Genomic DNA, 12,982 nt, shown 5'->3' with positions numbered 1-12,982 from the left:
AAAATAAAACCTGAGAAATTTCTTTTGGCATAAACTTTCTTGAGATAGAGCTACCTTTGACATGCACCTGACAGGGTGGGCTCTGGATCAGAAAAGCTTATGCCACACATTGTTTATGTTTTTAAGGGTACCACAAAAAACCCTCCAAGGTTTTGTTACAAGAACAGACTAACATGACTATCCCTTTGGAATTTGTCTCATTTAAAAAAGGCTTCACTTGGATGTGGGAGAGACTCTGACATCCAGGAGTTCAGAATCCCACAAATTTCAAATTGCCTTCAAACTACAGATGAGCACCTTCCCTTTGGGCTGCTTGTGCATTTCTTTCTATGTGTTTCCTTCACACCAGGTACCAAATTAATGCACGGACGGAGCTTGCTGTGCGCTACAATGACATTTCCCCGCTGGAGAACCATCACTGTGCTGTGGCTTTCCAGATCCTTGCGCAGCCAGAATGCAACATTTTGTCCCATGTTGATAAGGAGCAGTTCAAACGGATTAGGCAGGTATGGGTCAGAAAGATGTGGCAAAGTTCCTGTCAATGTGTATTATTGTCAGAGACCATCTGCTATTATTAATGAAATGCCTGGGCTCAGTCATGAGACATGTGGAGAAAACGTAAAGTACAGTGGTACCTCGGTTTACGAACTTAATTCAATCCGGAGGTCCATTCTCAACCTGAAATCCTTCTTAACCTGAGGCGCGCTTTCACTAATGGGGCCTCCTGCTGCTGTCGTGCCGCTGGCGTGCAATTTCCATTCTCATCCTGGGGCAAAGTTTGTAACCCAAAGTGTTTGTAACCCGAGGTAGCACTGTACAGAGTGCCTATGAGCTTGTCCAGAGTGATTGCTACCATTCAAAACCTTTACAACCAGACCCCCAGAATCTATAATTAGGTCAAATTGATAGGCAGTCTTAAACCTCAGCATCTCTTATTTTAGAAATTAAGCATTGGTTGTGGTTTGAGAAAATAAGCCAAACCTGGTGAAATAAGCACTTCACATATCATGGTCCCAAACTGCTCTTTTATATTGTGGTGTTCTGGTGTTCTTGTTTTGATTCTTTAAAAAAATGTACTTATAACTTTCTGTAAAGCTCTAAGAACCTGTTGAAGGGCAGGATATAAATAAAATAAAGGACACGGGTAGCACTGTGGTCTAAATCACTAAGCCTCTTTGGCTTGCCAATTGGAAGGTCATCAGTTTGAATTTTGACGACAGGGTGAGATCCCATTGCTTTCTACCAGTTTCTACCCACTCAGGCGTTTGAAAGCACACCAGTGCAAGTAGATAAATAGGTACTGTTGCAGCAGGAAGGTAAACGGCGTTTCCATGCACTCTGGTTTCCATCACAGTGTCCTGTTACGGTAGAAGCAGTTTAGTCTTGCTGGCCGCAAAGCTGTCTGTGGACAAACACCAGCTCCCTCGCCCTCAAAGTGAGATGAGCGCCACACCCCATAATTGCCTTTGACTGGACTTAACTGTCCAGGGGTCCTTTACCTTTTATCTATAAATAAAATAAATGTCTTTCCCCACCAATTTGAATATCGCATGTGCCTTAATCAAATTGCCTAAGAACACTGATACGTTTTTTCAGTGTTGCAGCTCTTGGTTTTAAACACCAAATGTTTTCATTTTTGTAAAAGCAACCTTGGGGACTCCCAATTCTGAATCAGGAGCATAGTAAGGAAGGTCATATCTTTCCCTCCTTGCACCTTAGCCCCAGTCTAGAACACACACAGTAGCTATTAGCTATGAGGAAGGAAACTTAAAAGCTTGACAAATTAAGCCCTCAGGTTTCCCATTGTGTGGCTAAGAGCAGTTCTAGGGAGCATCTGAACTGAGGCTTCTCAGTGTGCCTCTCCTTTCTAGAAGACAAAACAAATGCGCAGCTTGGCTTTTATCTCTAGAGTTTTCTCCTGCTCCCCAGCATCTTCCCAGAGTCCAAAAAAAAAAAAAAAAGTGAGAATTTGGTACAAAACTGTTAAATGGGTAAATTGTTGGAGTGGAGGGGAACCATAGGCGAAGTAGTGGCATTTCTACCTTAAGAAATATAAACGTCTTACAATATTGTTGGTTGGTTTGTTTCACATAGGGGATAATTACATTAATCCTAGCAACAGACATGGCAAGGCACGCTGAAATTTTGGACGCTTTCAAAGAAATACTGGACAAGTTTGACTATTCAAATGAGGAGCACCTGACCCAGGTAAGACAATATTCTCTGTTTTCAGATGTTAAAGGGGTCAAAGTGGGGGACAGGAACAACAGCCTGAGTCAAACAATGCCAGTGTGGAGGCACCAATGTGGGGGTGTCACAGGACATGTCATGTAGCAGGAGTAGAAGCTGAAAGTTCAGCACAAATACAGTACAAATGCACTTTAATAGCAAGACCAGCTTATTGCTGTGTACAGCCACAGCCTAATGGCAGGCTGGAGGTGCCCCTATTTTCAGTGCTGACATCTCACTGAGAAATGAAGGAAACATTGCCCGGTAATAAGTGCAGGTAAACATGGCAGATTTCTTAGGTAAAGGTAAAGGGACCTCTGACCATTAGGTCCAGTCATGGATGACTCTGGGGTACCTATTTATCTACTTGCACTTTGAGGTGCTTTCAAACTGCTAGGTTGGCAGGAGCAGGGACCGAGCAACGGGAGCTCACCCTGTCGTGGGGATTCGAACCGCTGACCTTCTGATTGGCAAATCCTAGGCTCTGTGGTTTAACCCACAGCACCACCTACGTCCCTTGGCAGATTTCTTACCACACTGTAAAATGCTCTCCTCCTTTCAGCTAAAGATGGTCCTGATCAAATGCTGTGATATCTCCAATGAAGTTCGCCCAATGGAAGTGGCAGAGCCATGGGTAGACTGCTTATTAGAGGAGTATTTTATGCAGGTAAGGGTACACCCAGTGGAACTGCCGTAGTAGTTCATGTTTCAATACAACAGAGCTGGAAGTTATCCAGTAACAATGCCTGACTTTCTAGGTCCACCAAGATGAAAAACCCTTTCTCACCAGGGTCTTGAAAGTGTGTCATACTGATGATGTACTTTGAATAAAAGTGATTGTAATTGACTGTAATTTGTAGCCTAAAAGGGCAATCACAGCCCAGAAATGCAAATGTTAGCAGATTTCTGCCTGTTTTCTCTAACAGGGCTGTTTTTAGGAGTTAACTCAGCATGTAAACCATTTTGAAACCAAACAGGGACAAGGACTTTGTAGAAAATGTCAGCTAAATAAGCAGCACCATGTAGGTTAAGTTTGGATTATTTATATCTGTGGCTTTGAACCATTCATGACTAAGCCTATTAGAACTGAAAAGTTGGGGGTTTTTTAAGAGAAAGGCGAAAAGAAAAAGAAAGAAAGCGCTGTGATCATTTCAAAAGGACAATCTCATTAGTGCTGGAAAAAAGCACCTTATGGTGCCACATCGTTATCATTTCTTACCGGATTTTATTTGGAGATGACTGCAGGAAGTAACCAAAAAAAAGTAGCAGTCCATTTGCCCTCTCAAATCCGTCAACACAATGTGTATATACAAGCTGTGGCAGTTGACATCACACCAAGTAAGGCTTGATCGTGATAGGCAGCACAAAAAGGCAGTTCTATTATTTCTTGATTTAACATGTTCCCAGTGTGGAAAATTTAAAATACAGCCAAAAAAGCCATTGAATAATAGCAGAAAGCGAAAAAGATGAAAGAATGTTCAGTTTGCCCTTCATTCATTTGCAGAGCAATCCGACACTGTATTCAATGGGCCTTACTTCCAGATAAGTGTGTTTAGGGTGCACATAATCTTCCCTGCTGAGAACCCCCAGAAGGTGTCTCTGCCACCCTCCCACTTTTCCTCCAATGACCCAAATTTCTGTAGGTCTGAAAATCTTTCAGCTGCAGCTTTCAATTATAATTAATTAAAAAAAAAAAACCAGCATAAACAGGTCACACATAATAACCAATTATATCATTCCAAATTAGATAAATATTGACCACTGGTTTGAATTTACTTAATGTATTGCTACACTTTGTCCTAGAGTGACCGGGAAAAGTCCGAAGGCCTTCCGGTGGCCCCTTTCATGGACCGAGACAAAGTGACCAAACCTACAGCACAGATAGGCTTCCTGAAGTTTGTTCTTATCCCAATGTTTGAAACTGTAACAAAGGTAAGGTCAAAGAAGTTGATTGATCAAAAGCCCTTGGATCAAGTGCATTTTCTCATAGCTTTTTTGATGGGTGCAAGAACCCCAAATCCACTTTAATTGCACAACCTGGATTTCCTGGTATGCAACTGAAACCCACCCACCAAAAAACCATTGTTTGGAAACACCCAATGTGATTAGCAATCATCTCATAGGTGTTTACAAGTAAAATACAACTTGAAGGGATGGAAGGCTATGTCTTCCAGGCCCAGCTACAAATCCACCACAAGGAAAAACTTGCCATTAGCAAGCATAGGAGTGGGGGGGGGACAGTACTAACATTCCAGGCTTTTAATAACTCATTTATACAATGCTAGCATGCTGAATTTTTCTCATTTCAAAACACATAGTTATTGGAAACCAATTTTAGTTTACCTTTCTTGCTTTGTTTTAGCTTTTCCCAGAGGTTGAAGAAGTATTGCTCCAACCACTTTGGGAATCCAGGGACCGCTATGAGGAGCTGAAGCAAATAGATGATGCTGTGAAAGAGGTAAGACAAGCTTCTGTTTGTGGGATTAACAAGGACAACTGCAGAGGCTGAAAAGGCAACACCCAGACTCTCTTAGATGAATCAGGATTTTGAGGTTTTTCTTGCAAGAATTCTCCTAACACAACACATTTTTATATGCCATTTTCACAAATATATGCATTTTTGCACATACTTGCCCAATAATATGCATTTTTGTGTGCATTATTTGTTTCAAGAAATGCAATACAAAATTCATATAAGTGCAAATTTTATAGAAGTGCAAATTTTGAAGGATAGCTGTGCTTCAGTCACATATTGTTCAAACTGGTAGGTTTGTGTTAAATCCTAACCAAATCAAATTTCTTCCCATCCCTACTTCCAAATAAGTATGTAGGAGTACAGCCTTAATAGTAAGTTGAGGAACAGGTCTAATGTAATGGGAACTTTTGAACCAAAGGGTATAGCTGGTTCTGGCTGTGAATACACCACAGAACACATGAGAAGATTTTCTAACTTCACTTACAACTGTGCTTGATAAAACAGGCTTTGTGATTTTCACGCTGAAGCAAAGATTCCTACATTCTCATGTGTAATGCTATAATGCCCTCTGGAAGGAAGTCACCACAGGTTTCCTTCGATGCCAATAAAACAGGGATGTACAAATTTCATGAATTAATTGGTTCATTTAAGCATAGTAGCATAGCACTTCTGGTAATAAGGCAACTAATATGAAAATGATGCATGCAAAGCAGAACACATGCGGGGCAAATTATAGCTCTCCTTTGTCAAGTGCTTGTGGCTCCTGCTGAGGCAGTCAAATGGCCTTTGGATCGCAGTGGCAAATAATGAAGACAGAGCCATCCTTCTGAGTGGCAGAGGGTAAGCTAGCCACTGACAGAGAAGCCTGCTTTTAGTTTTTCAGCATTGGCCCCAAATGATGCCCAATGTTTCACCTTGTAATCTTTTCACTATGGGCTTTTCATTCTCCTAGCTTTATTGATCTGGCTTCATTCCAAGCTAGATTTGTATAACGATCATGTTCCATTTCTTCCCATCTCATGAGAGCTCCACAAGATCTTACCAGAAGGTACTGCCACACAACTCCAGTAAGCTTCATCAGTTGGGCAGGAGACAGGGGCAGCAGCTTCCTGTTTTGCCTCGGGTAGAAGAGTTTGGATTTGATATCCTGCTTTATCACTACCCTAAGGAGTCTCAAAGCGGCTAACAATCTCTTTTTCCCTTCCTCCCCCACAACAAACATTCTGTGAGATGAGTGAGGCTGAGAGACTTCAAAGAAGTATGACTAGCCCAAGGTCACCCACCTGCTGCATGTGGAGGAGCAGAGACGCGAACCCGGTTCACCAGATTACGAGTCCACCGCTCTTAACCACTACACCACACTGGCTTTCTTGGGTGGCAAAACGGGATGGGCCACCCCTACTCAAAAGGCAGTTCACACTCTCATGCATTCCCCACTGGTGCCTACGTGTGTTGGGTACCCAGAGGAAACTAAGAACCAGAGAGAAAAATAATGGTTCCTGTACACCCACCACTGATGCTGCAGATCCTTTGGGGCACATTGTAAGGAAACTCCATTGAAACGAACAGATTTCATGTACTGATGATCATATTTGCTGGGTTGTGCCAATGACTCGATGGCTGCTATACTGACAAATCAGATGCCTCATGACTCCCATGGTTAATTATTCCATTCTACTCTTAACTAGTTACAGAAGAAGAAGAACGAAAGTTTGGCAATTGGAAGCAAGGAGAAGTGAAAAGCAAAGGCAAGGCACATCAGGGTAATTATCCCTCTTTAAAGGATATTTTTACATTAAGAAACATGGTGACAACATGTAAAACATTATATAGAAAATTGCCTATGGCATGAGATGTTTTCAGCAAATAAACTGATAAAATCCAGCTAGTTTCTCTGCAATATATTGAACATATGCTTGTGAAAAACAAAATGAAATAGAATTGTAATGCATTTTTGACCAACTATTTATACAATATAAAACCAGTAATGAAAAGCAGAGAGAGAGAGAGAGCGCTCTCGAGTTGTTAGGAGTGTCCTAGTCCCCTTACAGAACTACAATTTCCAGAGTTCCCTAAGAAGAGGGATTGATTGTTAAAGCACTCTGAGAATTGTAACCCTGTGAGGCAAAATAAGGTCTCTCAACAACTTCCAGCAGCCTTAACAAACTACAGCTTCCATAATTCCTCGTGGGAAGCTACGGCTCTTTAAAGTGGTCTCTTAGTGCTTTAAATGTATGGTGAAAATGTGGCCAAATAGGGATTACCACAGTTGCTGTGTGTGTGGCTTAAAAGGTGTGCTGAATCAGCACGTCTGAGCGCTGCCAAAAATTATTCTGAGTGGATGAGACCTCATTCTTTGGGCCTAACGATGTTTGTATTTTAATTCCAGCATTATAATGGACACAAAGATCCTTTAGAGGTTTGCCAAGTCTAGCTAAGCATCATGGGATTGCACAGCACTGACGGAGGATGAGACTGAACAGCTGACACTGCCACAAGCACTTTTTCCAAGTTCCTTTTTTATATAAAAAAAGAACCCTAGTATTTATCCTTATGGAGGTAGATAATAAGGAATCTCTGCTGTTGTACATTTTTTTAAAAGAAAAAGTAATCTTCTAAATAATATATTCTTATACCAAAAAATGGCTGCTGTAAATATTCTCTTTTTAATATTTTATATGTCTTCTTCTTTTTTTAACTGCTTCTGGTTGTCATATGGAGATGTATTGGGAAAAATTGTACTTTTTAAGCGAGTTGTTTTAGAAATCTTTTAAAATGTAGTTTTGTGTAGCGTTAAAGTAACAACAGTTTATCTCAATATGTCTGTGTACGATTTAGAAGTGTCACCTTGCCGAGGGATTTGACAAAACCAATAGCAAGCTGAGAAGCTTAATGTTCTCTTCTCTGGTCAGCAAATATTGGCCAGGAAAACCCTTCACGAGGGAGGGTGAAATGATAGCCCAGTCCCTCAGCCCTGCCGCCGTAGTCCCTCTCTGCATATGCTGTTCCCCCTTTTGTTTTTGGGTCAGTAACTGAGGAGTACAGATGATGGTCCTTTAGAGAGACAGATGTGGCCTACAGGTTTCCGGTTACCTTATCCCTGAGCACTGAGAGAATTGAAAAGGCCCCCAAGTATGTTATGAACATGAAGCAGTTCCTGTTGCCAAAGTTTGACAGGTCTAGCACTGTAAACTGCTTGGATAGGAACTCAAATTTCAGAGGAACCAGAACTAAGCTAATCTGTGTTCCTTCTTGGAAGAGTGGAGTATAAATGTAATAAATAGCTAACTCTTCAACAAAGAATATATTTTCATAAGTTTTTTTTATTTTACTTTATTTACATTTCCTGCATCATGTTCTGGTTTAATGAATGTGGCATCTCAACTAATCAGCTAACCGAAAACTCTGATAAACTGGCATTATATTTGCCTACACATATATTGGCAAGAATCTAGTCTAGATTTGACTAGATGCTATGTACAACTGAGATTTGTTTAATGAAAGCTCCATAATTATTATATTTTTCTGTGGAGAATATACCACACACCCAGTGCCTGAGAAGGGTCTGTGATGGTGAGGGACTATTAGCATGTGTTTTCCATGCTTACAGTTTGAGATTCAGTCTCTGAAACCTCCACAATTAGAAGGGTCTTGAGATGTAGAGCTAGGAAAAACCTTTGCATGTGGCCTTCAAGACCTACTTGGGCAGATTAATACAGTGCTTAAATTCACATGGCAGCTTTTACTGGACAAAAGCTGGCAGCCATTTTGCTTGGATGGGAATTGCTAAGGTTAATGCTGACAGTGTGCCCTTTTAATACTGAACAATGAGAGTTTGGGACCAACGCATCCAACTGAAATGGGCATGGGTTGTTGCTCCCAGGTTACAGAAAGGAACGTTGGGCATGAAGAAACTACAGTGGTACCTTGGTTTAAGAACAGTCCTGTTTACGAACGATTCGATTTACGAACTCTGCAAAACCGGAAATAGTGTTCAGGTTTGGGAACTTTACCTCAGTCTAAGAATGGAATCCAAACAGTGGAAGGGCACCAGCGGCGGGAGGCCTCATTAGGGAAGTGTGCCTCAGTTTAAGAATGGTTTTGGATTAAGAACGGACTTCCAGAACAGATTAAGTTCGTAAACCGAGGTACCACTTTAATCTGGTTTGCGCAAGGTCCCCTAGAAAGCCTATGACAGGCACAGGACTTAAGTGCCAGCAACTAGGGCGCCCTGAGCATTCACATTCAGACCCACAGAAGGATTGTTGTACAAAAGAGAGGACTGGGGAATCCTACATCTGGTGAAATTTCCCCTTCTATGCTCTTAGTTCTCCCAAAGTCTAGAGACACATCAGTATTCAAGTACGAGCCAAGGGAGATATCCTTTGGTGCAACTGATGGTCATGTATGCCTTCCACAGCATCCTGTTGGAAATGTACTTGGAAGTAAAGCACAAGACGCAAAATAAAAGGTGTGGTTTATGAAAGATGCCTTGGATTTGCTCTGGGAGAAATGTAAGAAATCCCGTTGTACCTCTATGTACTATTCATGTATGTATATGTTTTAAATGAGGTATGCACTGTAATTTCTACATAGGCTTTTGTTAGGTTGCTTTTAAAGTGAGTTTATAAATCTAGAGTAATGCATAAGGAAGGCATTGCCATCCAAGGATGCTTGTGTCTCCGTTTGAAGGGCACATGTACCCAAGCCATATGCCTGTGAGCTGCAGAGCTGCTTTCTGAATCTCAGTTTGGATTTTAAAAGAAATTGTGTAGGTGGGTGCTCAGACTTTCTTCCATGCAAAACAGGAGATATCTTGCTAACACTCAGGCTTCCCTTACCAAAGGATCTCAGTGACTAACACCTGGCTCTCCAGCACTGAATAATAATCGTGCCACCTTTAAGTGTGACAAAACATTTTGGAACAGCAAACCTTTACTCTTGTATTGTTTGTGTGTAGATGTTTTTTTCTTGGTGATGATAGCTCTCCAATATGTATTTTGGGAGATGGTCCATTACTGCATTTTGATCCATTTCTGTTGACCAGAAATACTGTTCGATCTGCTCTGAAATCCACATGGGATGTGGACAGGCATCCTTAAGCAGAGCTAGAAAATTTCTAAGCATTCTTCTTCCTGAGTCACACAACTGAAGAAGCAAGCCGCAGATGAAATCTCTCTAGTTTATTACATGCTGTTTGAAGGCACCTGTTCATTGAGTGAACAAAATTTATTATTCCAAACTGTTGTAATTTCTTTTTCAAACAGAAGTAGAATAAATCTGATATTGTCTTCAGCATGGTTGTATTCCTGACATTTGTCAAATGTCCCTGAACTACTGCTATTGTCATCCCGGTGAACAAATCAATGTATATGGAGAGGAGGAACATGGGACTTCAGATCATTAGCTCAGACTTAGTGTGCAGTGGGGAATTAGCTATCCAAACAAAAATCCAAAGCTGAGAATCAAAGAAAACACAGTTTATTACAAAACAGAAAGATTGGTTACTGTTCGGGTTGTTACAAAAATAAGACGTTGGGTTATTCCAGTTGAACAAGCGGTTCTGGCATTATATCTACCAAGTGGTAGAGATTGGATGGATCTAATGTCAAGTATAAAGAGATAGAGAGAAGCACAAAAGGTGCCAGGCAGACATGCATGGAGCTGATTAAAGAGGGGAGTTAGAATGCAAATACTACATACTGCAGAGCCTTGTGAGCACCTGCATGAGAGCTAAAAGGAAAGACGGAGGGAAGGAAAGAGAAGCTGAAGCACAAGTATCACTTATTCCAAGGAAGGAGTAGACCTTCCACCCTACCAGTTCAGTGGGCAGTAGCTCCCACAGGCTTCTAGTACAGTAGAAATAAAATTACCGTACTTTTCCATGTATAAGCAAGGTTTGTTTTACTGTAAAATAATGTTCAAAATGGGGGGTCATCTTATACATGGATAGTGCAGATGGGGAATGAGCGATTGGTTGCAGCGCTAGCAGGAGCTTGTCAGTGGTGGTTGTGTGTGTGATTGGTAGCTGTGGCAAAGGCTGCTGTGGATTGGCTGCTGCTGTGGCAATTGGGCTGATGATTGGTGGCTGCGGCAAGGGCTACTGTGGATTGACTACTGTTGTGGCAATTGGGCAATCCCCTCCAAAAAAAAACCCTGAAAAAACCTGGGCACTCCCTGTGATGTTAACATGAGAGCGCTGGAGGTGAAATAGTTAAACAGATTACCCAATCAGAACCCAGGGGGTGGAGTCAGAGGGACCATAAAACCAGTTCTGGGAGGGGTGAAGGGGAGAGTTCGTTGGGAGTTGGGTGGTTGGTTGCAGTGGGAGTGAATTGGGATAGAGTGTGGGTTGGTTGAGTTAGTGTAGCGAAATAAGCTGAGTCAGGAAGTAGGAAGACAAGTAAATATCTGAGAGGTGATTTAGCGAGTGGGAGCAGGTAGCGGAAGTTATAGGTCTGGATAGGCACCCCATGATTGTAATGGACCGATACCGTTTATGAAACCACACGCTTGTTAAACTGCAATAAATAAACAGAAGTTTATGTTCCAATTTAACCCTGACTGGACTCAGTATTGTACCAGGTGGGGCCTGGGTGGTGGCAGCAAGAAATAAGATGGTGGCACAGGGATCAATAGACGGTGAAACGTCCGGGGACCCTGTATGATCACCACACTCCCAACCCAACCTTTTTGCTCAACAACTCTGGGCCATCTCTCCCCATTTTCTTAAATTGGAGGCCCCCCAAATAGGGGTTGTCTTATACACGGGGGCACGTTATACATGAAAAAAATACAGTAAGTACACCTACTCTTGTCCCTTAGCGAAAAGGTATGTGTGCCCACAAGGGAGCAATGAATGTCTCTTACAACAGGGCTCATTTACTTGGGTCCCAGTTTGCAGTATGACTTGGTTGGATTTGGTTGACATTTTCCTTAATGGGGAAACATTAGAACCTGTCAAGTGGAGAGAAGTGACAGCTGTAGGCTGTGTAAGTGGCTTAATTGGGATTTCTTCCATTAATGCCCTTAGCAGACCCAATAGTGCTCCTAGCAATCTTTAGGTGGCATGTAAAACATATTCACACAATTTAGTGTCACAGTAGCATGAAGAGGCCATCAATATTTTCTCCTTTCTATAATTTCAGTTCTAACTCTCCCCCCCCCACTTTGTTTTTTAATGGATAATGCAGCTCTGCTTAAAAAAGGTTGATTTGCTTCCCAAATGAATAAGCTGATTATATCATATTATAGTGCACTTGTGTAGACAGAACTGTCAATCTGTCAGCTTGTCATCAGATTCTTATAATCTTAACTGTTGAATAGTTTGTAACTGAGCATTAATAATGGCTTTTCCCCTCACTGAAATATCTGCATCTTAAAAAGGTTGTGCAACAAGTTATCAACAGGCAAGCTTCAAAGTTTGATATACACATTTTTGCTATTGTTTCCCCCTAATACAATGCATTTCTAAATTATATGTGCATTTTTGTACACATGGGTAGGAGAATTACATCACAAAATTCAGAGAAATAAAAAATTTGAAGGATAGTTGCATTTCGGCTTGCATATTGGTCCAAATTAGAGAAGCGTGAATTGGGTAGTTTCTTATTAACATTAAATTTCTTGCCTGTCACTACTGTCAGCTGTCTCCTGCTGCTGTTTTCTGCAGATGCAATAGAGACGGTGAAGAAAGTCTTCTTCGCCGTCGCTATCCCCCCTTGGTAGGCTTGACATTGAGCTCTAACTGTGTCCAGTCAGCTTCAGAATGAGTTAATCCGCTACCGGCTCTCTAGCTGTCTCAGTGATTGTTTCATTGCCCTCAGATCCATGGAAAACCACGGGGCTGTCCAGGCTCCATGCAATCAGAGAGGGCGCTTCAGAGCCAAACAGTCAATAGCCCTGGTTAACTCCACATTCCAGCTGGCCACCAGGGGATCAGCTGAAAGGCCATCAACATGGGATAAAGCGTCCCCTACCACTCTTGGAAACCATTCGGATCCATTAAGTGGTGGGGGTGGACCCCAGGCTGCATACAGCTGGAAAATCAGTGTGCCTTACCATATATAGGCCCTTCTCCAGCACTGGTAACCTGTGGCCTTGCAGATGCGGCTGAACTACAACTACAGTCATCCCTGGCCACTGGCATACAAGCTGAGTCTGATGGGAGTTGAAGTCCAACAACATCTGGAGGACCACCTGTTCCTCACCCCTGAACTCTGCTGAAAGTGTGGAACATATTACTAGCAACAGTAGACCTGGTCCTTTTCTCAGCTG

At 41.9% G+C, this 12,982-nt stretch overlaps 1 protein-coding gene across 8 annotated transcripts in view; it reads left to right on the top strand.

Annotated features, from left to right (window-relative positions):
* The window catches only part of PDE9A (phosphodiesterase 9A), a 68,785-nt gene extending 57,522 nt beyond the window's left edge, over window positions 1-11,263 (top strand). For all 8 annotated transcript variants that reach the window (XM_083735055.1, XM_083735056.1, XM_083735058.1 and 5 more), the window contains 7 exons: window positions 350-506; window positions 2,095-2,208; window positions 2,792-2,896; window positions 4,033-4,161; window positions 4,592-4,687; window positions 6,394-6,468; window positions 7,095-11,263. In XM_083735055.1, coding sequence (XP_083591181.1) covers window positions 350-506; window positions 2,095-2,208; window positions 2,792-2,896; window positions 4,033-4,161; window positions 4,592-4,687; window positions 6,394-6,444 — 652 coding nt within the window. In that variant the 3' untranslated portion in view covers window positions 6,445-6,468; window positions 7,095-11,263. The remainder of the gene's footprint in view (window positions 1-349; window positions 507-2,094; window positions 2,209-2,791; window positions 2,897-4,032; window positions 4,162-4,591; window positions 4,688-6,393; window positions 6,469-7,094) is intronic.
* Window positions 11,264-12,982: the final 1,719 nt, after the last annotated feature.

This window comes from Podarcis gaigeae (assembly GCF_964106915.1).
Source record: "Podarcis gaigeae genome assembly, chromosome: 4".
NCBI lineage: Eukaryota > Metazoa > Chordata > Lepidosauria > Squamata > Lacertidae > Podarcis > Podarcis gaigeae.
Note: the sequence above shows the minus strand (reverse complement) of the source record. Positions and strands in the feature narration are given on the sequence as shown.